Here is an 18,164-nt window from a genome sequence, read left to right as displayed (position 1 = left end):
AGTAGTATATAAAATCAAAGGGCACAGATGCCCAATGCAATTGGTCTCCTTTGTAATATTATTTTTCCCTACTTACATGGAATCCAAAATGCTTAATTTTCACTGGTCTGGTTTACTAATACCATTTATCAATGTATGTAAGAGTTTCTTCTAAAGATAGCAAGGACAATTGCAAAATAACTATGCTTCCTTAATTCACAAGAATGAATTTTGGTAATATATGAAGAATTTATATCACACAGACAATCACCACACAACTACCAATCTGTTATTTATATCAAATCACCACTCCTTAAAATTTCCAAATATACTGTTGAAATAAAGAGATTAGAAAACTGAGCGTAACAGAGTTTCTTAAAGCAATCTTAAAGGAAACTATTACTCTATTCTATGATGTACTCACTCAGGCTCTCGGAAGACTCAACTGTACAAGGAGATGCCAGCTGTTCAACAAATAGGTGAGTTTTACTTTAGAGATTAGAATAATTTTTAAACTGAAACGTTGGCCCCCGCTATTTTCAGAAATGAAACAAGATCCCCTCTTATAATACAGCAAGACACACATAATTCCTCTGGCAATCACCAATTTAACTAAAAAGACCTCTCTTTTTTGTTTTGGCCATTGATTGCTTGCTGGTCTCAGCTGAAGTCTCATTTTCTTTGGCAAACCACTCAGGTAATTTTCTCATTGAGGTTACAAGTGAAATCTATAGGAAAGAAAGAGAAAAAGACATATATTTATAATATTGAAAATGTATGTCAGTTGTAAAAAGTAACATAGGTTACTGAATGAATATACACCCACCACCCTTCCCTTGCTGAGTAAAACAAAATAGTGAGAGCTACAGGATTTATTTCTGGATGAAAAGTAAATAAAGAAAACAGAGACAAAATCACTGTATCATCTCTTTAGGCAAATGCCTGCCATCTTGTTTTTTTATTCTTAGGCACTTAAGCATACACACATATTTGAGAAGGAAAGAACTGGGTATTATTTCAGATTTATGTCTCATGTATATTTGCTCTAGGTTGACCAACATGGTTAATTTAATGTTCAGAGGAAGGCATCTGCTTGGGCGTGTGTGCACATGTGTGCGCGTGCGCACACACACACACACACACACACACACACACAGAATCACATTAAGCATTTGAAAAAATATATTTCTGTGTCTCCAATGGCAGACTGACTACAGAGTGGTTTCAGCAACCACTGACACCTTTCAGACTTGCCAAAACGTAATAGATACTCAAAAAACAGCCAGTGAATAAATGAAAACAATTTTTGTTTTTTGGCTCAAAGACTCTTTGGAGAATCTGCTAAAAACTGGAGATCCACTTCTAACAATTTTAGGGGATTTATTTGTACACCAAATGGAGCCTCAGAACCCTAAGTCAAAAAGTCCCTGAAAAAAAAATTTTAAGAACCCAAAGGCAGTGGCTGTGTCCTTATGATCTGCACTTGAAAAAGATAAAACAATTTTAAGTTATGTCCCATAAGCCTAAAATGGTATTAATTAGTGTTATCTCAGTTTGACCACAGAGCCTCACACTAACGTGACAAAAATAATCAGTCTGACAGGAGTATACCTTGGAGTCTAGCAGAGTTGGTTTAGTTATTGAACTATGTGAAAGATTTATGATAAGGTGAGCTCATCTAAGGTATAATGTGTCTGTTACCTTAAGGTAAAATGCATAATTTATTTAATTTCAAGAATGAAAACTCTACCTATATATTTGGTTTCAAAGGGATGCCTGGGTGGCTCAGTCAGTTAAGTGTCTGACTTCAGCTCAGGTCATCTCACAGCTTGTGAGTTCGAGCCCCACATCAGGCCTGGAGCCTGCTTCAGATTTGTGTCTAAAAACAGATTTGTGTGTGAATTTGTTTTCACATTATTATGTATTAGAAGACTCATAATCTTATGATGAAATAGACTAAGAGATACAATCCAGGTTAGCAGAAAAGATGAGTGTTCACATAGGAAATACGTGAAACCAGCTCTACAGTATTCAGGGTAGAATACTTTCTGTACTTGGGAGGAGGTTGAAAGAAAAATACTTTGGCTGGCTCACTCCTCTCTTAATCCACCTCCTAGCCCCAATAACCTTGTTCCTCTAAATGGGGGTGGGGGGAGAGGACTACATCCAGTAGGCTCAGCATGACTTCCACCCATTCACCCAGTCCCCCCAAATCTCCCCACTCTGTTGTCGGCATCTGATGCTATTTCGATAAGGGAAAAGCCAAATGCTAATATGTTATTAAATACAGTATTTCCCATAAATGTGTACCGATAATCAGGAAAAAATAACAAGTTAGACCTTTTCCTTTACTGATAGGTAGAAGCTGGTAAAAATTTAAGGGTTTAGGGGTGCCTGGGTGGCTCAGTTGGTTAAGCGTCTTGGCTCAGGTGATGATCTTGACAGTGAGCTTGAGCTCAGTGGGCTTGAGCCCTGCATCAGGCTCTGTGCTGACAGCTCAGAGCCTGGAGCCTGCTTCAGATTCTGTGTCTCCCCCCCTCTCTCTGCACTTCTCCTGCTCATGCTCTGTCTCTCAAAAAGGAATAAATGTTAAAAAAATTTTTTTTAATAAAATAAAATATAAAAATTAAGGTTTTAGGCACTTGGTATAGATTTCAGAAATAAAAGGCTGGGAAACAGAAGCCAAATTTCACTACCACCATCCCAACATATATTCTCTTTTATGCCCTTCTTATAGCTAGCTCAATTGTGTAAATAATGAAAAGAAGTCCAATTTAATCCAATTTCATTAGGTTATCTAGGACATGTCTAAATGCAAACCTAACTGAAGTACAGAATTTAAAAACACCAGTTCCTCTCATTTTTAAACTATTGAGGAAAGCAGTTTAACTGCTGGAAATCCCACAAGGACTACCTTAGAACTGAAATGGAATCCCTAATGCCCTACCATAAATATTAGCAACCACCTACTACTATGCTTTCTAGTTAATTATTAGTTTTCACAACTTTTATCATGTAGTCATATAATTTCAGCTACAAGATACTGAAGGTTAAATTTTCAAATTATTCAATCATTTAATAGAATCATTACCAAAGAACAGTCATCTCATCCAACATGCAGAGCAATAATTTCCAAAGCATTTAATTTTAATAAATATACCATCTAAAATAATACTAAACTCATGATCTTTCTCTGATCATGCAAAAAGTATGCTGGGATATACTCAGGACCATGTACAACAATTACTCCTGTGCCTGAAAGATTCAGTATAATAGGAACAAAGCATGATGAATGACAGAATGACAGACACACTGACTTTGGGGGGTATTTGTAATAAAATTTGTTTTCCTTTTCATTAACTACATAAACTGCCAAATGCTCAAAGCCAATATTAACTATGTCTATGAAAGAAAGAGAATTGTCAGGCTACATATAGCCAGGATGAGGTAGACGTAAAATTTAAGCTGATAATCCACACAAAAAGCTAAATAGATGGGCTACATGTCCCTTTTTCTGTCATTTAAAAAATCACTTTCCTCAAATAAGATTTATGAAAAACAAAAGAAATAAAGCACAGATTAAAAAGTAACCTTATATCAGAATTTATACATTTAAAAAATACAGCATTCTAGTATTAGAATATGCAAATTGAACCAACTGACACTGTATGAAAATTCTACATATAATTAACACCTTGGTATTAGCACCTACTTCTTCCTTGCTTCTCTTAGAACTTGAACAGCTCTCTTCAGAGTTGGGGAAACATCTCTTTCTGGTGGAATCACAGGAAAGCTGGTCTAACCGTCTGTTGTCACCATCTTTTTCCAGGATCTCAATTGCCATATGGATAAGGTATGTGTCAATGTTTTTAGGAACCAATGCTCTAATAAGTTTGATTTTATTTATATCTGTAAAGGATGAAAAAATAAGATTTAAAAATAAATTACACAGAACATTTTAGAAAGCTTTGAGCTGAAAATAGTGAAATATTTTGTAGAAAGCAGGGAGGAGGGTGTCCAAAGAAAATGTTCCTCTTTCAAATGCCTACAGCCCTACAAACAGAAATTAAGTAAAATGTGTCCTCCCCTCACCCGTGCACCACCTGCAATTAGCCCTTGCCTCCAAGACTCAAAGTCAGGTCAATGCCAGCGAATTCATATAAATTATGTTTCAAACTGCTTTTTGTGAGGTGCCCTGAGAAACCACTATCTACAGAACTGTTTCTAAAGGAATTATGCTTCAAATTCCAAATATCAATTACAATCATTTTTGAAAATGACTTATTCTTAAAATTTTTTTAATGTTTATTTTTTGAGAGAGAGAAAGAGTGCGAGTGGGGGAGGAGCAGAGAGAGAGGGAGACACAGAATCTGAAGCAGGCTCCAGGCTTCGAGCTGTCAGCACAAAGCCCAACACAAGGCTTGAACCCACGGACCATGAGATCATGACTTAAGCCAAAGTCGGACACTTAACCAACTGAGCCACCCAGGTGCCCCATGAAAATGACTTATTCTTAAGATAGAAGGTAATCACACTTGTAAATAAAATGCTAATAAAAAAAAGATCCTTTCAATAGATAGTGTAGCATAACAGAACACACTATTTAAAATGCATAGTAACTGAGTTTTCTGAGAAAGAAATAACAAGGAATTTTTAATTTGTAACTCAACAGAACTGATTCAACTGTGTGTTGTGTCTTCACACCTTTTACAAATTATTTAGCGATCTCCCACAGACCACTACTTATGTTTCAAACACTTCCGACATCACATTCATGTGAAATGTTCTAGGAGTAGCTTAAAACTAAGCAGCTTAGAATCTATTCACTCATCTTCATGTAATTATAAAGCTAGTATAAAACATTTCTGACACCCAATTCAAATTCACAATGCCACCCTGAAAAGGTGGTCTTTCAATTATTCCACTTTTCAAGGTTTATATTCTCCTCTCAAAGATCTTACCTTGCTACTCTTGGACTTAAACAAACAAAACAAAAAAAAAACACTGCAGTTAACAAAATAACGCAACAGGAAGAGAAAAGGTTACACAGCTAATGGAAACTAAGACCATAGGGTATCAATGATTTCGCCTCTACTCTTTCTAACTTTAAAGTTTTAAAATGTGAAACTGATTCTAATCAAAAACTTGGAAAGATAAGGGGTGCCTGGATGTCTCAGTCGGTTGAACGTCCAACTTTGGCTCCTTGGTCATGATCTCCTGGTTTGTGAGTTGGAGCCCCACGTCAAGCTCTGTGCTGACAGCTCAGAGCCTGGAGCCTGCTTCGGATTCTGTGTCTCCTCTCTCTCTCTCTGTCCCTCTCCTACTCACACCCTCTCTCGCTCTTTCTCTTTCTCAAAAATAAATACACATTAAAAAAAATTCTTTTTTTAAACTTGGAAACATAAGATTAACTCTAAATGTAATAAAATTAGCAATGTGACTGCCAAATCTATCAACCAACTAAAATTCTACTTGCCCTTTGGCCATTATACCATCCAAACACCACAGAAATTTGGCCCATTTTACTACTTCATTAATTTCTTAATGGCTGAGAAGTCTGTGTCTGAGCTCCCTTTCAGGTCTTCAGGTTTTCTTTAAAAAAAAAATTTTTTTTTTCCAATGAACATTACATTATGTTTATTTTTCCAGATTTCTAGATTCTTAGAAGTGGGATTGCTAGTTCAAAGGGTAAACACATTTATGTTTTCATACATATTGGCAAACTACCTCTATAACTGTGCTATCTCATACTATAAGCACTACCCACATGTAGCTACCTGAAATGTGGCTAGTGTGGCTAAGGAACTCAATACTTAATTTTAAGCAAACTTAATTTAAAATTAAATTTGAAAACTGAGGGGCGCCTGGGTGGCGCAGTCGGTTAAGCGTCCGACTTCAGCCAGGTGACGATCTCGCGGTCCGGGAGTTCGAGCCCCGCGTCGGGCTCTGGGCTGATGGCTCAGAGCCTGGGGCCTGCTTCCGATTCTGTGTCTCCCTCTCTCTCTGCCCCTCCCCCGTTCATGCTCTGTCTCTCTCTGTCCCAAAAATAAATAAACGTTGAAAAAAAAATTTTTTTTTAATTTGAAAACTGATACTTGATTCACTTATCAGAAAAATTTTACATACATTTGGAACACATTGAGTATCTTCATCTACTTTATTCAGCTGTCAATTTATGAAAGCTAAATACAGATCAAGTATTTTCGATTACAATTTACTATCAAAATTGACATATGCTGTAAATATAAAATGCATACACAATTTCAAAGGCATAGTACAAAAAATAAACAAAATATCTCAATAATTTTATATTGATTTTATGCTAAAATTGGTAACATTTTTAATACATTGAGTTAATTAAATTATATAATTAGAATTCATACATCTGTTTATTTTTACTTTTCTATTTTCTCTTTTGCTTTTTTAATGTGGCCACTAGAAAACTTAAAATTGCATATGTGAATAATAATATATAGACTTGTTGAATCTCTATGCTGCACATCAGAAACTAATGTAACACTGTGTGTCAACTATACTTCAATTAAAAAATTTTTTTAATTAAAAAAATAAAATTGCATGTATGGTTCATATCATATTTCATTTTGGATAGTGCTGCCCTAGAAAAACCATACAAAATTTCCTGTACTCCAGCCAACTAACACGACTATATTATATTACATTTATTTTCTTCTATGGGTATTTAAGTCCTGGGTAAATAAACTATACATCCTTAATTTCATCATACTGTAAATGTACATTATACAAGCGAATTCTTTGGAAACATAGTTCAATAACTTTGAATTATCATGGCATCATAGATTCAATGAATTATTTTGAAAGGAAAAATGAGATATTTTATTCCATTTGAAATAATGTGTTTCTGAAATTAGAATGTCTTCTTTTCATAAAAGTATGATGTGTAAACATTTGCTTATAGTTTTAAACCACTGTTAATGATTAATAAATGTATAAAGTTATTGTACTATAATTTGAATATAATTTCTAGATATAATTAGAAAATCCTTATATTCACATTACACATTTCTGTAAGTACCCTTAATATTTTTACCTTAACGTTGATTTATTTTTGAGACAGAGAGAGACAGAGCATGAACAGGGGAGGGGCAGAGAGAGAGGGAGACACAGAATCTGAAGCAGGCTCCAGGCTCTGAGCTGTCAGCACAGAGCCTGACGCGGGGCTCGAACTCACGGACCGTGAGATCATGACCTGAGCCGAAGTTGGACGCTTAACGGACCGAGCCACCCAGGCGCCCCAATATTTTTATCTTAAAGTCATCCTACAACATATACATGCAAATAAGGGGCATCTAGCATTAAAGATACATCTCCTGCCCTAGCTTTACAGGCAAGTAAGTGCTGAAAATTTCTACTGAAGAATAATGAACACTGGCTGCAAAGCTTTAAAAGAGATCATATTACTCCTAGTTTTGTGGCAGGTCCCTTGGAAGCCACCCTTAATTTTCCAGTTACATGCACATAAACAATGGAAGAATGGGATTATTCAAATATTATCCAGACACCTCATTAAATGTCTTGCCTAATTTATTAAGCATAGTTACAATTTCAACTCCATAAAAAATCTTAAAATTACATAAACATGGATAAATTAAAATTACATAAACATGGATAAACTAAATAGTTTTAAAACTTCTGCAAATATTAAATAACAAGGACAAAACCTACTTAGCAAATAAGACAGCATGAAAATAATACATGTGATTTCTCAATTCACAAATACTCTGTTTTCAGGTATAAGATTAGGCCATAATAAAATAATAGAAAATTCTCAATTCAGTATTTTGTAGAATTTAAATGCCAATCAAACCTGTTCACTAAAACACCAAATTATATAATATGGCTACAGTTAAATAAAACATGAAAATAACGCATCTGAGTCATTAATGTAGTACGTACATCTTCATTTCTTATTACAATTTATAATTCAAAAATGTCTTCTCTGACTAGAGAATAGTATTTCTCTTATCAAGTATCAAGGAAAAACAAAAATTCAAAAGTAAAATTTCACATTTCAGTAAGTGTTATCTTACACACTATAAATATAAAATCAAAGAAATAAAATTTAGAGCTCATAGTTCTCAAAATCTAACTTTCTCAATTTTGGCTTTGGAAGTAAACTACAATAATATATTTTTTCACATTATATGTAGAACCTACATAGAGTGTATAGGCAGAAAGATGAATTAAATGTTTAATAAGTAGATTTCAAAGTTTTCTTTATGTAGAATTTCAATTTAGTATGAATCCCTAAATGAAAATTTATTTGCTATATTCAGTATATAGTGGTAAAGACAAATTTGTTGTTGTTGTTGTTATCTATTTTGAGAGAGAGAGAAAGATCATGTGCATATACAAGCAGGGGAGGGGGAGAGAGAGCGAGAGAGAGGGAGAGAAAGAATGCCAAGCAGGTTCCACTCTGTCAGCATAGAGCTGGACACTGGGCTGGATCCCACAAACCGCAAGATGATAACTTGAGCTGAAATCAAGAGCTGGACACTCAACTGCTGAGCCAGCCAGGAGCCCCAAGACAAATGTTTTTGTTTTGTTTTGTTTTTTAATTTTTAAAACATTTTTTTATTTTTGAGAGAGAGAGACAGAGAGAGAGAGAGAGACAGACAGACAGAGCATGAGTGGGGTAGAGGCAGAGAGAGAGGGACACACAAAATCTGAAGTAGGCTCCAGGCTCTGAGCTGTCAGCACAGAGCCTGGTGTGGGGCTCGAATTCACGGACTGTGAGATCATGACCTGAGCTGAAGTTGGACGCTTAACCAACTGAGCCACCCAGGCGCCCCTTAATATTTCTTAATTTAAAAAGTTGTCTGACATCAGAAATGAAAATTGCTAAACTCAGAATGTAGAGGAGACTAGAGAATATTTAAAGATACTAGACATATAAATATGTTAACCTGATTATATGTAAGTATATTTATTTTACCCATCAATGAGAGGTTTATAAACCCAAATCTTACACCAGGATTAGAAACTGCATATTTCTTTCTTTAAATAGTTGGCAGTACGCTTAAACATCGTATAGTAAAAAAAAAAACTTGCTCAGTCATTAATCTTGACATGATATGAAAACAATCTGCAACTCTCTAGGCCTCAAATTCCTCTCTCTGAAACAGGGCTGGATTAGCACAGTGAAAATTTAATGATTTCCAATTTCCTTTCCAGGTCTAAAATCCTGTAATTTTACAACTATATGATTTGTAAAGCAAATTAGGAACACCTGGATTCTTTACCATAGCCAAATAAAATAGATGTTGTCAATAATTGGCTAAATACTAGAATGTTAAATCCTTCCCTACCATTTCCCTCTGCCAATAATGAATCGAAATTAGAACATCTATTTTATGTCATTCAAGAATATCTGCCCAAGGGACACCTGGGTGGCTCAGTCGGTTAAGCATTCCACTCTTGGTCTCGGCTCAGGTCATTATCTCTCAGTTTATGGGTTTGAGCACCTCTGCACAGCGCTGCCAGTGCATCTGGCTACCGCTTCGGTCATGATCTTGCGGTTCATGAGTTTGAGCCCCCCATTGGGCTCTGTGCTGACAGCTCTGAGCCTGGAGCATGCTTCGGATTCTGTGTCTCCCTCTCTCCCTCCCCTGCTTGCTCGCTCTCTCTCTCTCTCTCTCTCTCTCTCTCACACACACACACACACACACACACACAAAATTAAAAAAAAAATTAAAAAAAAATTTTAAGATGAGGAAAACTGGGGCTTGGGGAGATTGGGTAATTTGCCCAAGGTCACATAGCTGTGAAATGGTAAGCCTACACTGAAACAGGTCAGCAGTCATCAGAGACTTTGCTCTCACTGACCAGGCTGACACATTCGCCAGTCTTCAGGATTTAAGGAAGGTAGCCAATGATACCAAACACGATGGTCAACAGGAAGCAAAAAAACAAAAAGGAAAAAGGAAAAAAACTGCACAAACTCTTTCAGAGAATACCACCTACTACCCAACAGCCTCATCAAAAGACAAACATTTAAGTCCTGAGAGATTATACATACACAAAGGAAAAAAATAATTCCACAAGTATTAAAATCAAGAAGGCATCGGAGTCTTTGACTTCCTTTACAATACTATTTTACTTTGCATTGGAGAAAGAGAGGTTTGATATAATCATAGTTCTAACCCTACAAAGTAATTACGGTTTTCCTTCCTCTACCTTAATTTCAAGGTAGGTGGCTGCTGGAGTTGGAACAATGGGAATGTGACCAGGACAGCTGCCTAGCTTTCTCATAAGATGATTCACGGCTAAGTAAGCTTGGATGTTTTATCACAGTCCGTGATACAGCACTCAGGTTTTCAGATTTAGAGACCTACTTTAACCTTAACAGATCCACATTAGCCATGCTCACGAGCTGTCAATTCCCTGATTTACAATTATGAATTCACAATTATCACACAGATAAGTATCCAGATTAGCAAGACTAGTGCATACTTTCCCTACAGACAGATCTACTTGAGAACTCAAATTATAACCAGAAGGCAAGGAAGTGATATAGAAGCAGAATTAGTTGCTGAAATGTCTTCCTCAAATACTCAAATAAGATCTTGGGATAACTAATCAATAGGCCCTTAATATACTTGAAGTCTCATTGGCCAGGATCAGAACTTGAATGTTTGTTTTTTTGAAATAGTTGGCAGTACAACTTTCATATGGTATAATTAAAACAAATATTTTAGGGGTGCCTGACTCAGTTGAGAGAGCATGTGATTCTTTATCTCAGGGTCGTGAGTTTGAGCCCCACACTGGGCACAGATATTATCCAAAGGAAAGAAAGAAATGTAAATAAATAAATAAATAAATAATCAATCTTTTAAGGTAAAAAGAAAGAAAAATTTTAGTTCTCTGGGAATAATTTAGATGACTATTACCCACACTTGTCTCTTTGTCTTCGTCTTCCCCCTCTGCCTCCATAGTTGATCAATGGAAGCGATGAAGGTGTCCTTTCTTTAGGCCTTCAGTCAAGCTTTCCTCAAACCTAGAATTATTGCTGCCTTTTAAGGTGACTTTAATATCTTTGTTCTAACCAATTTAATATAGTATTGACTGTGCTTTCAGAAGGTGATCTTATTTCCCTTATTTCCAAATTTTGGGGGGGAACTGCCTAGTTGTTCCCAAGTGGTAACGAATCTGAGTTAATAAAAACTTAAGTATTTGCATTGCGGTTTTGGAGATAAGGCTTTTTGTATGTCTACTGCTCTGCCCTAAGAATGTGGAAATATTTATCGGATTTATTGAATTCTAACATGCCCAGGTTGCACATGTAGGGAGAAAAATCTTCTGAGGTAGCTCATCTTTAATTCTGTAAAAAACAGATCATAATTTTTAAGTTTCTGCAGGGCAAGAAACTTGGTCTCAGCACGGCTGAGGTTCTGCAGCAAAGTGACACGAGGACACCATTCTACGTGGGGGCCTAGAGACCTGGGACCAGCCCTTCAACATCACACTGACTGAGACCACTGATTGTACTGAATAAGAATTGTAGAATAAGGCTACTTCAGTGAAACAAATGACAAGGAATCTGTAACATTCAAGGGGAAGTGAGAAGTCAATATGGGAAATGAACATGGGAAAAAAACGTGTTGTTTTCAAGGGGTGAAGCAGAAGTTAGAAAAGGATGAAAGTTCATTGTCCTGGGGGTAGTGGAAGTTGTATTCTAAAGCCGAAAAGGAAACCAAGAATTTCTCAGATGCAGTCTCCTCTGAGTGGTAATGAGAAGAAAGACTGGTTTTGAAAAACAATTAACAAGCATTACCAAAGTAAATTTTCATAGTAGCATAAAGGGTTAATGCTGGTGAAGTGAAAAATATTAGTGGATTGCTTGTTTACTTCATCTGGGTTCAGTGACTCAAGTCATTAAGGCTGTAGACGAGGGTCACAGTGATCACCTGAGTTGATGGGAGGGTTTCGGATAACATCAGCAATAATCTTCTGAACCTCTGGAGTCAGGCCTGCTCGCTCCGTATCAAGTGGGCAGCCAGCTCTCACCGCCTGGGATAAGTGCATGCCAACTGCTGTGAGAGGCAGAATCCTATTCTCAGCTATCCTCATCTAGAGAAACAGGAACAAAAGAACCAGTGAGGTTTCAAATGTTTGCACGGTACTGTACGCAAATAAAAGGTCCAAAACCTTCAGGTAGTAAATCTTCACTGAGAAATAAACAATGCACTGAACTTTCATTCCAGATTTTCAAGTTTACTATTTCTTTAAAACTGCCCACATTATACATCTCCAGTTCTACTTTTTATACTTACTGTATTGAATAAAACAAAATCATCCAGCTTTAGCTAAGAACTCATTCCTCAATCCCTCTATAATTATTCACTTTAAAAACCTATCAGTAGTAGAGAGTAATCATTCTGTGGAAGTCTACTGACTGCCACAGCCTTTGGAAAATAGAGGAAACTGTAATCCAATATTCTATAATTGAACTACTACATGGTATTTCAGTTATATGAATTTCCAAGAAGACAAGTCCTAAAACGCTTAGTGATAATGTAAGGCTCCAGGTGCATTTTATAAAAGGTTCTTGAGAAGACTTTAATAAGGTTTTTATATTGACTCTATTCGTAAAATAATAACCACAATTTATTCTGTCATCTCTTGCCTAGCATTAAACTTAAGATGAATTGTTTTAAATTTAGGACAGCATTACAGATTCATGTAGCTTTTTAAACAAAGGTAGTTCCAAATCCATTTATGATGTACATTAGATAAAACATTGCTTTAAATACTCAGAAAGTTTAGTCAGCTCTAAATTATTTCATGATACTCTCTTAATATATCTTTGAAGTATGAATTTGGATTGTATTTATGTGAATGTCGATACTTTCACGGAATAGAACATTTGAAGCACTATTTACATCCTTCAAAGGTAGATTTTAAATTACCTTAATTAAATGTCTACCTTTTTCTACTACACAGTATGCACCATGTGTGCATAATATCAGGGTTATTTGATCCCAGGCATCAAATTACCTAGAACTAATTGTATTATTGCTCCAGATTAATTAGTCCTTAGGTATGGTTAATTTTGTGGTTAGCTGGCACAGACCCTCTCAGACCCGTGGGAAGAACAGATAATTGTACCATGATATTACACAATAACAAACAACAAAATAATAGCGTAAGACATTAATGAAAATACACCATTCTTCACATTTTTAACCATGAATATGTAATATAATACTGAAACTACATGAAACCACATATCATGGCATAGTATTAGAATGTACTTTATAGAAGCTATGCCAAATTTTCTTAGTACCATATTCAGTTATGCCATAGATATTGATGTTCAATTTATGTATATATAAGCATATTTAACACACATGTGTAAATTACTATTTAAATAAGAAATTTCTTCAAAAATAGTTCAATGGAATTATTTGGTTTCTCCTGTAATGGCTTTGGTACTTTTAATTTTAGAAATTTGACTGTTTAATTAGAATATCTATTAAGTGATAAAGACAAACTATGGACTGTTTTTCATATTTACACTGGACTTTAACCAGAATAAGTGTAATGTAGGCTAAGAAATAGACACAGAGAATAGGAAAAGTAGGTATTGGACCATATAGCCTTTTCCAAATCAATTTAATGACAGGACAGGAATTCAAATTAATTAAACCTAGATGGAAACCTAATTCTGTCTCTATTTCACTAAGATATACTCTTCATTTTGTATATTTTAAGAAACCTCAACAGCCTTAAGAATTTAGGCCAGAACACTGAATATGAAAAAACATTAATATGGCCATTTTTCACAGTAATGAAGATTTTTTTCAAAGACCATCAGGCATGGTTTAAAAAACAGAATAGTATTAGAGGATACAGAGTGGAAAACAAGTTTGTTGTTAGTGTTTTTTTTTTTAAACTTATTTCTAGCTTCTTGGACATCCTTCCAATGATATTCTATGCATTTCTGTGTAATACACAAGGATATGTCAATAAATAAAAATGCATATATATACACACAAATTTATGTTTTTCAAACAGCTCTGCATCTCCCCTTTAATGTATCTTGGAGATAATTCTTTATCAATACATAAGCTAATAGTTATTAAACTATTAGTCCCAGCTTTAAAAAAAAATAGAGTCTTAAAATATGGCTGCTCTAATATCCCTAAGCTGTAAGTGTGTTTAACAGTACCTCTATACAACCTCTATAAAATAATCATGGTCAAAGTATACTTGCTGTTTTTACTTAACTGACAAAAGTAGCCTTAGCAGAAAAAGAAAATGACATTCTAGTCTAAAATTACATATGGGGCACCTGGGTGGCTCGGTCAGTTAAGTATCCGACTTCAGCTCAGGTCATGGTCTCACGATCCTTGAGTTCGAGCCCTTGAGTCGGGCTCTGTGCTAACAGCTCAGAGCTTGGAGCCTGCTTCAGATTCTGTGTCTCCCTCTCTCTCTGCCCCTCCCTGACTCATGCTCTGTCTCTCTGTCTCAGAAAATAAATAAAAACATTAAAAACAAATTTTTTTGATTAAATATAAAATGAAACAATAGAAAATATTGTAGGATTGATTGTAAGAATTTTATCCCAAGTCACAACTTTAATATTTGAAAAACTGATAAAACACATGTTTACATAAATTTGACAATCCCCTCTAACTTGAAAGTAAAACACTTACCAAAGACATCTTCTTTTCTTGGAATAAAGAATACGTGATGGCCACAGACTGCGAAAGGGAGCATGCTCCATTTTTCGGCACCAGACTGTTCCCTTGTTTTTCCTGAAGTTTTGTATTTGGAAAGAGGTCTGTCTACAAAATTTAAAGTGTAACAAAATGATCAATAATAATATCAATATAATGATAGAGTATTAATATGGTCATTAGGCATTGGGGGGAAAAGTCTCTAAAGAACAGTAAAAAATTCACTTTTTACAAAGAGCTCAAAAAAGGTTTTTTCGTTTTTTGTTTTTTAATGTTTATTTTTGAGAAAGAGAGAGAGAGAGAAGAGTGCATGCTCACGAGAGAGGGCGGAGGAAGGACAGAGAGAGAAGGGAGACAGAGAATCCCAAGCAGGCTCTGTGCTGGCAGTGTAGATCCCACAACCTCGGGATCATGACCCAAACCGAAATCGAGTCCTACGCTCAACCAACTGAGCCACTCAAGTGCCCCTGTTTTTGTTTTTGTTTTTATCTATTTATCTAAAAAGATAAAATAAGGCTAGAGGGAATAAGTTTTTTGATAAAATATTTGTAATGACAAACATGATTATAGGACCAGAAATGTCTAGCCTCTCCGTTAGCCAATAAGAGAGAATAACAAATGAACTATAATGTGGACCACTCTGACCCTAAATTTCTTAATCCCTGGAAGTGAATGTTGAATGAATGAATAAACCAAATTAAAATTCAAACTCAGATACCACACCCACAAATTCTAATATATCATAAGTAAATATATCATCACTATATACATATAGTTTAAAAAGATATGTACAAACTGTGGCTCTAAACTTGAAGCATTATCTAAATTCTTCAACATAGTTCTTTAGGACATGTTTAAAAGAAAAAAAAAGTGGGGACAGGATTGAAAATATGAGATTAATGAAGAAAATATCTTGAAATAAAGACCAAATGAGAATTAGTGGTAGAATTACATGATATATGATTCACATAGATACATGAAGTTTCTCCTAACTTTACCTTTCAAAACATAAGCACAAATACTAAATTAAAAGAATTAAATCCAATAGAACTTGGCTTACTGTTAACCCACAGAAGTTCATTTCTATCCTAAATAAAAAATGATAGCTTTGCGCAGTGGCAGTATCGTAGCCAATGAGGTTTATCCGAGGCGCGATTATTGCTAATTGAAAACTTTTCCTAAATAAAAAATGAGTCTGTAGATTAGTTCACAGATACCTAGCACAACTGCAGTTTGGTGAACAGAGAGGACCAGACAATCCAATGATCTAAAGTCGTTGTTTCTAGGCACCCCTAAATTTTCAAGGAAGAGTAGTTTTTATTAAATGAAGTGTTTCCATCTGAGACCTGAACGCTGTCAAATTTGGCCCTAAATTCCTAGGAATGCCTAACTAACATCAAACTTCATTAGCCAGATTTCTAGGTATGTCTGTATAACGGTCTAAAGCTGGAGGCAACAATGCGACACTCCTATACCAAAGTTTTGGAAATGTGACCACTGTAAGTTATGCTGATAATCCATACAGATTTTATTATTTAGGGGACAAAATCATGGTATCATCTGTAAACTTGTGACCAAAGGGTTTAGAAACATCCAAAACACGAAGCAAAGTAATATGAGAGCAGTAATCTCAAGAAGATAGGGCTAGAATGTGATTCTAATGAGCAAAAGTCTCATCAAATCATATTCTATGTAGATAAAAGGCTATGTGGATAGACAGTGGTCAATTGTGGAAACATATAAATAGGAAAGGCAGAACAACAGAAGTAGGCAATGCCTATCCAAGCACTGTCTAGAGGAGAAGATGCCTTGGCTAACTAGATTTGAATAGGAGAGCTTCTCGGGCAAGTCATGTATGAGAATGCCTCAACCTGCCTTGATGCTTAGAGACAACTTCAGACACCATCAGAATGCCCCTTGTTATATTCCAGGCATGCTAAGCAACTGTCAGATAAGCCGGCCTCCCATATCCCTTTTTCTCAATAGGAGAGGAAAACACACTGGCTGGGTCAAGTGAAACTTTCCAGTTGCATTTCTCACTATAAATTAATGAATCTGCATTCCAATATAACCATTTACATTTGCATATGCACACTAGTATACATAAAACCAAGCTCACAGAGAAGGATAATACTCCCCCAAACACAACTATTCTGTGATAAGACATATCAGAGTTTTAAGATTACAAGGATGATTTCTAAAGTGGGATCCAAATGTGCCTGTCCAAAGCTTACAGGAGATTCTTACAAGTAAAAATAGCCCTTTAATATTGTCTTCCATGGGTGCCTAGGTGGCTCAGTCCGTTAAGTGTCTGACTCTTGATCTTGGCTCAGGTGATGATCTCATGGTTTGTGAGATCGAGCCCCATGTTGGGCTCTGTGCTGACAGTGCAGAGCCTGCTTGGGATTCTCTCTCCCCATCTCTCTCTGCCCCTCCCCCACCCCTCTCTCAAAATAAATAAATGAACTTAAAAAAAATGTTTTAAATACTTCCTTCCATATTTTTAACTCTTCCAACTTTTTATTCCCACCCTGTTATCTTTTATTTTTCTAATTCATCCATTGTTTCTTTAATATGGGGAAGGAAAGTATGCTTTCCATCCTGTACGTGAGGAAATGGAAACCCAAAGAAGTTTAAAGAACACGTTTGGCTTCCCCAGGTAGACAGTGGTGGAATTAAATTCTTGATTCCCTGATTCTGAGTTTAATAGACTTTCTACCACCTCACAATGCCTCACCTTCTATGTTGGAGTACACAGACTAATAGAGTCTACATGTGGAGTTTAAAGAAAGAAACCCAAAGGTCCCTGTGGAAAAGGTCATTTACAGTGAAGCAAGAAGTAAAAGGATAGGAAGAAAACACTATGAAGACTGAAGAGAGGGGGCGCATGGGTGGCTCAGTCAGTTGAGCATCCAATTCTTGATTTTGGCTCAGGTCATGATCTCACAGTTCATGGGATCAAGCCCCATGTCAGACTCTGTGCTAACAGTGCAGAGCCTGCTTGGGGATCTCTCTCCCCCTCTCGCTGCCCCTCTCCTACTCGTGCTCTCTTTCTGTCTCTCAAAAAAAAAAAAAAAAAATTAAATAAATAAATATAGGTAACTAACATGTTTTTATAAGTGATTTACTATAGAAACAATCTGAATCGCTTTTTTAAGTGTCCAGTGTGGAAATGAAAATACAGTTAACCCTTGAACAATACAGTGTGAATGGGACAGGTCCACTTATATGCAGATTTTCTTTTCAACAAACACGGTACAGCTCCATAAATATATTTTCTCTTCTTTGATTTTTCTAATAACATTTTCTTTTCTCTAGCTTACTTTATTGTAAGAATATAAAACATATAACATAAAAAATATGTGTTAATCGACTGTCTGTGTTCTCAGTAAGGCTTCCAGTCAACAGTAGGCTATTAGTAGGTAAGTTTCAGGAGATTCAAAAGTTATCTGTAGATTTTTAATC

At 35.8% G+C, this 18,164-nt stretch overlaps 1 protein-coding gene and 1 pseudogene across 5 annotated transcripts in view; one reads left to right on the top strand and one right to left on the bottom strand.

The window, feature by feature from the left end:
* Nucleotides 1-446: 446 nt before the first annotated feature.
* The window catches only part of WRN (WRN RecQ like helicase), a 146,141-nt gene continuing 128,423 nt past the window's right edge, over nucleotides 447-18,164 (bottom strand). For all 5 annotated transcript variants that reach the window (XM_015062676.3, XM_027077326.2, XM_027077325.2 and 2 more), the window contains 4 exons: nucleotides 14,676-14,807; nucleotides 11,925-12,087; nucleotides 3,692-3,888; nucleotides 447-707 (listed from right to left, as the gene is read on the bottom strand). In XM_015062676.3, the coding sequence (XP_014918162.3) occupies nucleotides 588-707; nucleotides 3,692-3,888; nucleotides 11,925-12,087; nucleotides 14,676-14,807 (612 nt within the window). In that variant the 3' untranslated portion in view covers nucleotides 447-587. The remainder of the gene's footprint in view (nucleotides 708-3,691; nucleotides 3,889-11,924; nucleotides 12,088-14,675; nucleotides 14,808-18,164) is intronic.
* On the top strand, nucleotides 15,804-15,933 carry LOC113604725 (uncharacterized; annotated as a pseudogene).

The sequence above is a fragment of the Acinonyx jubatus genome, chromosome B1 (assembly GCF_027475565.1).
Source record: "Acinonyx jubatus isolate Ajub_Pintada_27869175 chromosome B1, VMU_Ajub_asm_v1.0, whole genome shotgun sequence".
In the NCBI taxonomy this organism is placed as follows: Eukaryota; Metazoa; Chordata; class Mammalia; order Carnivora; family Felidae; genus Acinonyx; species Acinonyx jubatus.
The sequence above is the reverse complement of the archived record's forward strand: the minus strand, read 5'-3'. Positions and strand labels throughout refer to the sequence as shown.